Source organism: Cervus canadensis, chromosome 8, assembly GCF_019320065.1.
Source record: "Cervus canadensis isolate Bull #8, Minnesota chromosome 8, ASM1932006v1, whole genome shotgun sequence".
Classification (NCBI taxonomy): domain Eukaryota; kingdom Metazoa; phylum Chordata; class Mammalia; order Artiodactyla; family Cervidae; genus Cervus; species Cervus canadensis.
This window is the reverse complement of record NC_057393.1, coordinates 55,945,077-55,958,073: the sequence shown is the minus strand read 5'-3', so window position 1 is coordinate 55,958,073 and position 12,997 is coordinate 55,945,077. Positions and strand designations below refer to the sequence as shown.

Below are 12,997 nucleotides of genomic sequence, written 5' to 3'. Positions count from 1 at the left end.
CCTGGAGGCAGAGCTGAACTAGAAGTATGGGCCTTCAGTTTTTCTGTTCAAGTTCCTCTTGGAATTAGGTTTCTTTTTTGTTGCAGAAAACAGACCACTTTAGATAGCACTTATTTGGAAATGTATAAGCATTGACAAATGGTGAAAATGAATGTTCATGTTCTTCCTAGAAGAATACCAATGAGATGAAAGATTTATTTATAGCCTGAGAGACCAGGAAAATTCCCCTTTGAAGCAATTTGTTTCCTGGCAGTGATACTAAAAGCTCCCCTCCCCCACCACACGACGATTTTCTGTGCTTTGCAGGAACTGGTCTTTTGTTAAATGTAAATCCTGACCTGCTGAACTCAGGGCAAACTGCTTTTCCTACAACCAGAACCCACTTTGTAGGACAGGTTCTGTGGAAAAAAAAATTTGTGTGTGTGTGTGTTCTGTCAGACATCTATGGTTAATCATTGACATTTTCTACATTAAAAAAAAAAAATCTCTCAAGTAAGTCCGGGTGATAGGTTATCATGAAAGAAGAGCAAACAAATCCACTAACATTTACTTTAGTTGACCAGAATACTGAACTTTCGTGTCTTGCATGTCACCAAGTATGGTTTAGAATCCTTACACTGTAAATTGCTGTGGGTAGTAGTGGATCGTAGAGCAGAAATTGGTTGCTGGAATGGACTTGTCATGAATTATTCATTCACTACCTAGTTCCTAGGAAATCAGCTGGAGGAAGTGGTTAGTCCAGTTTGATCACAGGAGTGGTATGCCGCGGGCTCCAGCAAGCCCTCACAAGTCCGGCAGCAGGGACTGTGTGCTTCTGCTGGCGGCTGGCGGGCGGCAGCTGCGGTGCGCTGCAGGCGGAACCAGGGAGCATGCTGCTGGCAGAGAGCTTCCCTGAGGACTCCCTGATGCTTCTTGCCAGAAGATGAAGCTTCAGGTAGGAGAACTGCCCTGCTCGCAGTGGCCGGATTTCTCATCCATCTTAGGGATGCCAGTAGGCCTCATGGAACAAGACTACATAGAACTGGAGTTGCACCAAGGGTGCCTCATTAGTAAGGTCGCCAGCTAGAGAGGCTCAGCAGTTTATTTCCATTTTTCAAGTGTGTACTTTGTTTCTGACAAACTGTTCCTTGAAATTGTGAAAAGTATTCTTGCTTCAAATACACATGTAAGTCTATAAGTTATAGTATGTTTTTTAATGCTATCTCCTACTCCTGGTGTAAAAAACGTGGCTTTTTAAAAAAAATGGCTTTTTTATTGACTTAATATTGGTCATGTAATTTAAAATCATAGAACTATGGCTTTAGAAAATCATGAGAAAGACCACTTAGTTTATACTGTGAGTGAGCACAGCTGCAGAGTCCATTGTGTTTTCTAGAGGAAAAGCACCTTGGTCCTTTCTGCCGGATCATTCATTCTGGGAAGGTCTTTTAGCTTCTCGTAAGATGGAAAATGCATAAAAGATGGAACAGTAACAAAGGGCCTTTGTTCTGTCTGTTGGTTTTATTTACTGTGTGTTTGTATGTCTGTGTGCGTACACTGTCTCGCTCTTGCCCTATCTTTCTCAGTAAGCCAGACATGTAATTTCATTTGGCAGGGACATTCTAATGTTGCCATTTGCATGTCTGTCTTATTTTGTATGGATGCTCTGTCTATTGACTTTGCTGAGGCTATGAAATGCTCTTGAGCTGGAGGGACAAAATTAGTAAAGATGCAAAAAGTCAGTCTCCAGGAACCTGGGCCAAATGGGATATATGTATTTGATCATGAAATACTATTTATATTTTGAAACTCTTTAAGTAAGCAAACATCCCTTAAACACATGCACTGTGAGCTCTGACACAATCAGAGAAGATCAGCAGTCTCCTTCTGCATCATTTCTTAAGCTCCACAAGAGAAAGGGATCTTTATTTTGTTCACTCGTCATTCCCAAGGGCCTGGAACAGTATAGGCACATAGTGGTTGATAATTGTGTTCCCTAAATGAGAACATTCTATACTAAAGAATGGTTAGAACCATTCCTACAAAGGTTGTATAGTAATCACAGTGTTACAATTTCTGTAACTTTTAAAGTAATAAGTAGTATTTATTATTAGTCATATCTATATGGACTGTAAACTGGCATAAAATTACACGTGAAAATGAGTGAATAATTTATTATTAGTCATATCTATATGGACTGTAAACTGGCATAAACTTACACGTGAAAATGAGTGCATAATATTCTGAGCCAGCAAAGAGAATAGCTGAAGCAACAGTTACTCGAACATCTCAAAAACCCAATATCAGGGAAACCGTTTTATAATAACTTTTATAAAGATATAGTCTGAATTTTATTGATAAAGGTTTTTCAGCTGACTTCAAGGATTTATGTATTTTTGGATATATAAAGAGTTTTAAAATAGCAGGAATTAAAATTGTTCATTTTATTTTATATTCAAAAAATGAAAATTACTTAATGGAAAAATAGATTTGAAAAGGATTATTTTCATCAATACATTATTAGGGATATAATCATGCCATGTTACATGTAACATTTTAAAAGGTATTGAATTTATTTGTCTATGTCAGAGGCTTTTTAAACTATAAACCTGTTTATTCATAACTTCTAGGGTAAGTTTAAGATGGCAGTGTGTGTGGTGCTGAGTGGAACTAAGCAGGACAACGTATTCCTCATAGATAATATCACATTTGAGAGCTCTGTGCAATGAAAAGAAGTTATCTCTGTTAACCTCTCTCTCCTCCCCACTCCCACACAAACCCACTTTATAAAGAACAAAACTAAGTCCAGAAAACACAGAGGAATGGCCCAAGAACAAATGGTTGGTTAGCTGATAGGGTTTTAATGCTTGACAAGCTCAAATTTTTTAGTTGCTTGTCACTTTATTGTTGTCACAGTAAAGTTTTAAAAAATGAAGAAGATAACCACACTATTATGAATTTGGACTGTATTTCACTGAAGGCAACTGTTTTGCATTACTTATTGCGTTAGTCCACTTGTTGAAATACAGTTTTAGAAATTGTAGGTTTTTCACCATTTTTTTTTTCTGAGTTAAAATTGTAATGACTAAATGTGCCCTAAATTTTATTTTAAATTTGAATTTTTTTGTAAAATGATATGTTGTGCTTTTTTTGTTATTCCTTAAAACTGCCTAGGTTTTGCTTTTATTTTTCAGGTAGAGATTGTTGCATAATTTTTCTAAATCCTTTTTACCACTTTGTTAGTCTGCTTGGGCTGCCTTGATAAAACATATGTGTATAGAGACAGGGAAGGATCTCTTTGTCTTTCCCTTCTCAAAGGAATAAGCAAAATGTGGCAAATCCAAACAATAGAATGTTATATAGCCGCAAAAAGGATAAAGTATTGATACATACTGCAGCATCAGTGAGCTTTGACAGCATTATATTAAGTGAAAGAAACCAGGCGCAAAAGGCCACATTATTTTTTGTCTGACTCCATTTATGTAAAATATAGAGATAGAAAGCGATAAATGATTGTTACTGAGGGGCTTGAAAGAGAGGAGTGGGGTTTCATTTTAGGGGAATGAAAATGTTTTAGAACTAGAGAGTGAAGATGGTTGCTGCACATTGCAGGAGTGCTAAATTTCACTGAATTGTGTACTTTAGAATGGTTGAAATGATGATTTTTCTATGTGTTTCACCACACACAAGAAGAATGAAACAGATAAGATGAGCTTAAAAGCAGAAAAAATATTTCAGGAAAGGGTAAAATAATAACTCTCATGAACACATATTAAGGAGTTTATTATATTCATGTGATATGAAAGAACTAAGTCGATGCCTAACCAGTTCAAAGGAAGAGTCAAAAGAGCGTCAATTTATGTAAAGGAAATATTGAGAAAATTTCAAATGGAGATAAAACTGGTTTTTCCATGGGGGTGAGGGATAGAAGTCAAAGTCACTCTCAGATAGGACATATATCAGGTATCTACAGTGTAGAAAGAATTGCACACAGCTCAGTAGTTTTCCACTGAAACTCAACATTTTTTCCTTCTCTCTTTTGATAAAAAAAAAATCTCATAGAAGAATTACTATTAATCAAAATTAAGATACTATTATATTTGGCTTGATGATTTATATATATGCACAGTAAAAGTTAATTTCTCTTACAGTCCTTCTTAAGTTTGCTTTACGGTAAGTTTTTCTAAGGAATATCAGAGTGGATCTTTTAAAGCTTCATTAATTGTGGTCCTAACTGTAGGATGCCAAGCCAAGAACTTGCTCTCCAATTTCACATACAGTACCTATAAAAATTTCTGATTTCTTGAGATTTCATAAATATTTCAAGTTTTCCAGGCCTGCCAAGAAGTGGCTTTCCTTCCTTATCTGTAAGGCTGGAAATCCTGTAAGCCAGTTTTCCCAAAAAGGCTTTGCATTCATGGCTCCGAGAATGCAACCTAAGTTCCTGAAATGTGCGTTATCGTATCTGATTGGATGAACACCATCCTCAAATGTGAGCTTGGTTGCAAACTCAGTGTTTCCAATTATGTCCTGGTAAGAAAGAGGACAGATCTTATTGAAACCTATGCAGATAACTTTATTTCTATGAAAATAGGAATATACAGTAAGAGTTTCTGAAATCTGGAGGGCTCAGACAGGAAGAATAAGATCATTGACAGGGATTATTTTGTTTCAGTTTATGAAAGCAGAGTCTATTGAATTGTGAGTTAAAGGAAAGAGAAAGGGCTTCCTTATATATTTAGAAAATAGAACATTCAGACAGTATCAAGAAAGCTTAAAACAAAACTAACAATATTCCAGCAATTCATTTAACCTTATTCGATTAATTCTTATTCCATTGAATCTTGATAAGAGTTCTGGAAATCATGACCTAGTCCACTGGTGTGGTCTCAGGGTTGTTTAAACGATGCTGTCAGAAGGCTGTACTGAAAAGTACCTGGCAGAGTCCTTTTCAGTGAGCCTCTGACACAGCCATCCAGCCTGTAGCTGATTGCAAGGGGTTTCAGGGAAACATCAGACTAAAATAAACAAATAGAAAGTATTTGTAGATGACAGAATACTTAAATGGCTCAGCTTACTCTGTTAGTGATCCTTTTAAAAATGAAATATTTGATGAGAGAATTTGTTTTAAGAAGAAATGTAACTGGCAGGGAAATTTGGTTATTTCTCTCACATGCAAAGCATGATAATTAAGTCAACTCCCCAATTTTAGAGAAATAATTATAAACACAATTAACTCTGTGTTCAAAGAATGCAGTGAACAGTATATCTGGTTTATAAAAATGAGTGAGCATAAACTTTTCAGAGAAAAAATCTTGAGATATAATAATCCTTAGACATTAACTATACCATGAATACAGCACAGATTTATCAGGACTGTCAAGTAAGGAGATTCAGTAAGCCTGGAATAGGTCCTAAACTTTCTGTATATTAATGAAACTCTATAGTAAGTGTTGGGAATCCCTAACTGAAAACTGTGGCCTAGATGATGCTAGATTCAAATATTTAAAGTAGTGACCAAGTTAACATTAAAAAACCAGAAATCACGTCTGATAACAATGATGTAGTATAGAGCATGAATATATCTTGCTCATGAATCTCTTGTCACTCATAACTTCTTATGCATTTCATCAGTAGTAAATCAAGTAAACTGAGTTTCAGTACCTCTCCCTTTATAGGATAGGAATACAAAAAAAGATACATTTTTGTCATTTTTCAGGGCCCTTTGGGAAATCTCAAAGATAGGTTTAGGAGCAAAAGATATCATGGAATTTTTATTGTATTTTATTTTACATTTAGGATTTGATTTTGTGTAGACAAAACCCAGAAGTTTTCAGGAGATTTGAACATTTAAAAGAGAAATCAGATCATGGGTACTTGGAAAAGCAATGACTACTCATTTTAAAAGTGATGATAAACATTATCCACCACTGTGAGCTTAGTAGCTTTTCTATAATTAAAGATTCTTCTGATACAGTTGATGGTCATATTAATGAGTGTGGTTTTTTTGATATTGCATAGTACAATGTGTTAATCTTGGAGATTTGCATAATTCAGTGAGCCAGTAATTTCTAAATGGCCAGTGTGTGAAGTTACAAAGTCATGCATGGTTAAGATATTGTTTCAAAGAAAGATTGAGCAGTTGATTTTACTGGAGTATTAAAAGTTCATTAATGTCAGAGTCTGAATCCCAGGTAATTACTGAGTTTTTGTGTAGTACAAAGTAATATCCACATTTGTTTCATGATTATTAAAATACATACTCTTTTTCTAACTTCATAACTGTATAAAGCCAAAGTCTTTACTTCAATCAAAACAACATATCAGAGGAGATTGAATGCATAAGTAGATATGAGAATCCAGCTGTCTTCTATTAATTAGACAATAACAAGATTTATAAAAATGTAAAAATGTGCTACTCTGCTAACTTTTTTTGTTTGGAAAAAATAGTTGTTTTTCATAGAAATGTTGTTTAACTGGGTTTATTATTGTTAATTCTAAATGAAATAAGAGATTCCTATTTTTTAAATTGTCCATTTTAATTTTGAATATAGTAAATATCCATAGGTATAATCCACATAAACAAAAGGTTTTTGGAGTTCTCAATAATTTTTTATGTTGCAAAGGAGTCCTGAGACTAAAGGTACTGCTGTATCCCCTGGCATGGCATATATATTCCAGAGTGGAGGAGGGCAGGAGGAATGCTAGAGAATGGAATAGCAGCTGCATCAGGAAAGGAAAATGTGCTCCCAGAAAACATCAAGGGTAATATCTTTAGAACTGTCTTACGTATTTACCCTTAACTGCAAAATAGTGTGAGAAAGTGAGAACTTTGGGTTCTGTTGTTGCTCAGAACAATGTTGGAGTTCTGCTGGAGATGATGGATTTTGGTTAGATAGTTACCAATGTCTTTTACACATAAATTGGGGTGTGTGTGTGTTTAATGACTTAACTGGTCATGGTCAGAGTTTCAGGGAAGTTCTGTCATTTGACTGTTTTGTTGTGCAGATTCCCCAAGACTTGCTTAGACATCTCACTTCATTGTCTTCTTGTTAATTCTTGGCTTCTTCCATGGTGTGTTTGGTCTCAGTAGGCTCTGCCCCCAGGTCCATTTTATTGGAGTCACACATAGACTTGCAAAATCATTGACAGAACTGATTAAATTGGGAAATGTCCCATGTTTTTCAACAGAGATTCTCTTTATCTTTGTGATTTGGTAACTACCTCTCAACATTAACAAAACTTTGCTTTCTTATACCCTTAAACTGTTTTTCTCAAACTTGTTTATCAGTCTTGTTTCCTGATTTATTCATTTGTATTAATTCAATTATGAGCTCACTGCCATCTTTTAAAGAGAAATTTACTTTGTCAGGAGTCATGATTCACTTTAAAAAAAAAATGAGTCAGAGCCTATATGGATTATTCTGGCCCAGGATTTACAATCAGACTTACATCTCAAAATGTGGCCTGGGGGCCAACAGCATGGAGTCACCTGGGAGCTCATTAGAAACACAGAATCCCAACTGTCCTCAGGCCTAACAGTCTGCATTTTAGCAAGGTCCCTAAGTAATTCAAATGTACAAAGTTTCAGAAGGACTGGTCTGAGAGAGGCTACAGATGAGAAGAGGAACTGTATTCTGAGAAGTTTTCTTGTTTAATGTAGAGAAAAAGAGCCCATAAAGAGAGGCAGAGATGAGAGTCAGCTGGGGAGGTGTGTGGTATGATATCTCCGTGCTTCCTTGAGGAAGGAGCAGGCAGTGAGGCTCTCTCCTGTCAAGATGGTGGTACCCAGTGAGCAGTGACGGAATGTATTAGAGACTGTGTGAAGATAATTTGCCAGGGTTTTTATCACTTGGGCACTGAAGCTTAGTTTCAGCTTGAGCTGCAGTGAAATTCTCTCTCTTTGTTATTCCTCATTCCAGTTCTTGATATTGATGTTTGGTAAACTTTCCTTCTTCTCATGTAGAAACTTGATGTTCTTTGACTGTAGGAGAGAATGATGTCACCCACTCTACCCACTGGAATTTATGTATGTGCTTTTTCGTGTCATTCTTTGCCTCTTCCCTAGTTGTACATTCCTCAATGAAACACTATTTCAAGGCACTTCTGTGATAATGTTACCATTGGTGCAGGCCTCAGAGTTAGATTTATTTTTGTCAGTATTCTGTGCCTGATACAGTTGTTTGTATATGGCAGTCACATAGTAAATAAATATGGAATGAATGAGAAACTGATTTGAATGAATCCTGGAATTTGCTTCCTTTCAGTTAGTCCAAATAAATGTGGCAATGTTTTTAAAAAAACTATGGTCTATTGGAACTGAATTGTTAATTTCCTACCAAATAGTGGAGAAGCAATACCAAATATCGAGGCTTTAAAACATCTGTATCTTCCGGTGCTCTGGGGCTAGTTATTTGTTTTTACCCTATAGAATACTGAATTGTTCTAACAAGGAAAACAGGATAAAGTTTGCATCATTAAGGTTATTTCTCAAGTTCATAAGGTAAAGAGCAATTTTTAGATCTCAATCTTGATTTATAATGTTACCTAGCTTAACAGCTAGGCTCTCCCCACTCAGTACCATTCTCTATGGAATAAGGGATGTTGGGAAGGTCTAGGACATGAATTATTGCTGCTTGGAACTTCTCTGTAGATTTCCATATGGTATTAAACTGGCTATTTCTTGTAAGGTGGCAGGTAATTTGATAGCAGTTATAATTGGTTTTCTGTACAAATAATACAAAGCATATGGTATCTTTGTTTTAATTTAGTAGACTAAATTAAAATTTAGTAGTAAATTGCCAGTAGATGAGCCTTTAAGTTGGATTTGCAGCAGTGTCCTGTGTTTGTCCCTAGTGCGTTCTTGACTCATGAATGAAACTTCGATGTTTGTAGATTTACCTTTCACGTGGACTCTCATTTTCCAGAGAAATAGATATTGGTGATATATTGCCAACACCTTGAACATTGTTTATAATTTTATTCTTTTCCTTTATAGCTAGCTAAGTGATGAGCTTAAGACCAAGAAACAATCCATGAAACTAAACACTTAATAACACTGTCATGTTGTATTACATTTAAGAGATATAAACTTCTGTTTGTACTCAGATTTATAAAGTAAGAGAGAATATAATAAAATCATTCCCCAAATTACGCAAACACACTGCTATGAAGACAAGACAGTATTGCCAAAACATGTGCTGAGTGGCAGGCTACTTGTGAGGTCTTGAAACGTTTCTTCAGAATCATTTTAGTGATACCAAGTGTACAGAAGCAAAGTGTGTGAAAGTCAAAGCCATCTGTGACTTGATGGATTGAGGGGAAGGAGAAAATCAGAATTTTCTTGGTGGCCAGCTTTCTTGAAGGAGAGCCGTAGTGGAATGGAATCAGCTCTTCCTCAAAGGAGTTTTTATATGATCCAACCGCTCCTTTGTACTTCTTTATGATAAAAGAATTCTGCCTCCATCTCAGCATTTTGTGGTCTTTGCCGTGGTTATTTTCTGGCATGTGAACTGAATGGAGAATAGATAATCTTAAAAATACACATAAGATCATCTCTTCCATTTCCAGTAGTTTTTTTTTTTTTTTTTTACTCATTTGATTTAGAGCAAGCCTGAGTGGATGCAGGGAAAGTTACTGTATTATTATTATTATTTTTTTTTATAATTTTATAGTGTGGAATATTGCTGTATTCATATGCTAGGGATATCATAACAAAGTACCATAGACTGGATAGTTAAAACAACAGGAGTTTATTTTCTTATTGTTCTGGAAGTTTTAAGTCCAGGATCAAGGTGTCAACAACAGGTTAGGTTTTTCTTGTGGACCTCTTTCCTTAATGGGTAGATAAATGGCTGTCTTCTCCCCATGTCTTCTGTGTTCGTGTATCTGTGTCCTAATTTCCTCTTCTTATAAGGACACCAGTCATATTGCTTTAGGGCCCGACCCTAATGGCCTCATTTTAGTAGTTTCTTCTTTAAAGACTTCCATCTCCAAATGTAGTCACATTCTCAGTATTTAGAGTTAGGGCATCAACATAATTGGAGGTGGGCGGGGTAACAATTCAGTCTATAACAGTTATGTATCAGGGAGGTCAATTTAAAAGCAGAAAGACCAGAAGGAAAGTTATTCAAGAATTCCAAGTAAGAAATGAAGGGAACATAAAGGCATTGACAGTAGAAACAGAGATGGGATTTGAGATTGAGAGACACTGGTGGGGAAGCATTTGATAAAAAGACTTTGTAACTTGAAGGTAGAGGAGAGTGAGAGGGAGGAGACTAGCAGGACTCTGTTTTCTCTAATCCAGGAGGAGAGATAGGCTTGAGGGAGTAGGTGTGAGCTGTGGAGTGTCCCTGCAGAGTATTAGCACTTTTCAGCCATCCTTTGTTAGGGTCTTTTGTCCCTGTCTTATGGCAGCTCCTCATAGCATGGACCACATCATACACAACTGAAGACACAGTTTAACCCCTCTGAACCTCCTCTTGAATGCTTCTTAAGATACGTATTGCCCTCATATTTTTACAGTTAGCTCTAAATTCCTGTCCTTTTCTTATTAATAAGTTCCTTTAGGGAAAAGACTTGTTTTATTCATATTTGCCAAATTCTCCAGTGTCTAATAGCTGGCCCTGTACACAATAGTTGGTGCACAGCAAATTCTAATTGAGGGAACAATTGTTAGTAGAATTGTTATGTTCAGTTACTTGTTTGCCCATTTTAATCAAAACTTGATGCCTTAGGTAAAGTAAACCTGTTTGGTTTTCTTGCAGAATGAGAAGACTTTGGGACATTCCATGAGTCATTCAAGCAACATTTCTAAGGTAGGGTGCCACTGAAATATGTTATTTTTGTAACTTGGGGTTTTTATATTCTTTTATATTTACACCTGGCATGTGTTTTATACTCTTTTCAAGACATAAAGATCTCAATACATTGCTTTAATCTGCTCTGGAACCAGATTGTATGTGAGGTATGTAACAGTCATATTTTTCTAGGGAGGCAGTTCTAAGCATGTGTTTGAGGGGAGTGAGTAATAGGAGAAAACCCTATTTCTTCCGGTAGAAATAATTTACTTTCAGGTAAAAGAATTCTCAGAGAGCTATCAGAGAATCTGTCACCTCAATTAGGAATGCATTTGAGAGACAGTAACAAAACAACAGTTCTACTGACTTAAATAATCATGGATTTATGTGGTTCTGATGACAAGATGTCTGGAGGTGGATGGTTCATGGCTGATGTGTTGTTGCTCACAAATGTTGCCAGGGACCCAAGCTCTTTCTGCTTCCTTTGTGCCATCTTCCTTGGCACACTGTCATCCTCTTTGACACCTTATGGTCTTGGGTTGGGAGTTGGACCTTAGCTGACACTGTAGCTTGTGCAGTCTGTCAGCTGAGAGTGACCCTTTTCAGCCAGAAGGCAAAAGCTTTCCCAGAAGCTCCACTTAGTTGCCTGACTTCTGCTTACATCTCACTGGTGAGAACTGGATCACAAGACCACTGCCAGCTGGGACATGGCTAGGAAAAGGAGGGCAGAGAGGGTGAATCAGCCAGCCAGCAGCACCTGATCACCTGTGGGATAGTCAGTTGGGTAGTCTGTCAGGAGTACGTCAGATGCTTGTGGTGACCCCAGAGCCTACAGACAGTGTCTCCCATGCCGTGAGCTTGCTCACATGCCCTGCTCATCTCTCAGCCCAGACACAGGCTCCGACCCACCCCTTGTTCGTGTAGGTATGTCTGTGAAGGTTCCTGGCAAAGGTGGACTTTCTCCCCAAGTCTATGTCAGGTCTGGACAGTATGGCAAAACCTGGCCTGCTGCCTCAGGTCTTTAATTTCTTTAAAATAGTCACATTATATGCTAAATGTTTTTTATTCAGATCACTCTGTATTATACTTTGGAATTAAGAGTAGAAAACCCTTTAAGACATTAATCAGTCTGTTCTTAGGCATGCTTGTGATCTGACCATGACATTCTGCCACTGAATTTTGCATAAAAAGAAAATCCATAGTGCTTAGTGTGCCTGAACACTGTTTACAGAGTCCTTCTTGGTTCGTTGCTGACCTGTGTGTGTGTGTAAAGTCACTCAGTCATGTCCGACTCTTTGTGACCCCATGGACTGTAGCCTGCCAGGCTTCTCTGTCTGTGAGATTTTCCAGGCAAGAATACCAGAGTGGGTAGCCATTTCATTCTCCAGGGGATCTTCCTGATCCAGGGATCGAATTCACATCTCATTATGTCTCCTGTATTGGCAAGCAGGTTCTTTACCACTGTGCCACCTAGGAAGCCTTCCCCCAGATCAGTGGGGGTGGCTTTAGCCACCTCATATAAATACCTTTCAGTAAATACTCTCTGCTGTTCCAACCTCCTTTTCTTTCCTTTGCTGTTCCTTCAGCCAGGAATGCAGGAGCTGTGGAACTGTGCAGTGGTACCTCATTACTGTCAGAGTGAAATGGCTAGTTTTGACTTTTTGAAGGAGCTGTCCAAAATGTTCCTCTAGACACAACTCTCCAACAGTGTCTAGAGGAACATTTTATGGGCTTGGCACAGACCTGGGGTGTGGGCCTTCTGAGTTCTGTGAGGGTTTTTAGGGTAAGGTGAACAAAGGTTTACCAGACATGTGACTTTGAGTAAGGACACTCCTCTGAACTTTAATTTCTTGATGAGTAAAATTAGGATAATAATAGAATCTTCAGGCTTGTTGTGAATCTTAGCAGTGATGTTTGCCAGAAGCCATGTGACAGCTTCCTCAATGCAGTGAGTCAGTAAATAAAGTGACTCTTGCTAAACTTGGTTGAACCCTGAAGACCTTCAACTGATTGGATCAGGATAGTCTTATTATTATTTCACTGCTGATTGAAGAACTGCAGGCAGGCTTTGTTTTATTGCATTTCACTTTATTACACTTTTCAAATGTTGCATTTTTTATAAATTGAAGGTTTGTGGCAACCTTGCTTTGAGGCAGTCAGTCAGCACCATTTTTCCAACAGTATTTGCTCACTTGTCTCTGTGTCACATTTTGGTAATT

General features: G+C 37.3%; 1 protein-coding gene across 7 annotated transcripts in view; it reads left to right on the top strand.

Moving 5' to 3' along the window:
- The window catches only part of MARCHF8 (membrane associated ring-CH-type finger 8), a 114,261-nt gene that overhangs the window by 80,089 nt on the left and 21,175 nt on the right, over positions 1-12,997 (top strand). For 5 of the 7 annotated variants that reach the window (XM_043476306.1, XM_043476305.1, XM_043476311.1 and 2 more), the window contains one exon: positions 10,746-10,796. In XM_043476306.1, the coding sequence (XP_043332241.1) occupies positions 10,746-10,796 (51 nt within the window). Of the gene's footprint in view, positions 1-608; positions 935-10,742; positions 10,797-12,997 lie in introns of those variants that run through there. The other 2 variants (XM_043476309.1, XM_043476310.1) reach the window with 2 other exon arrangements.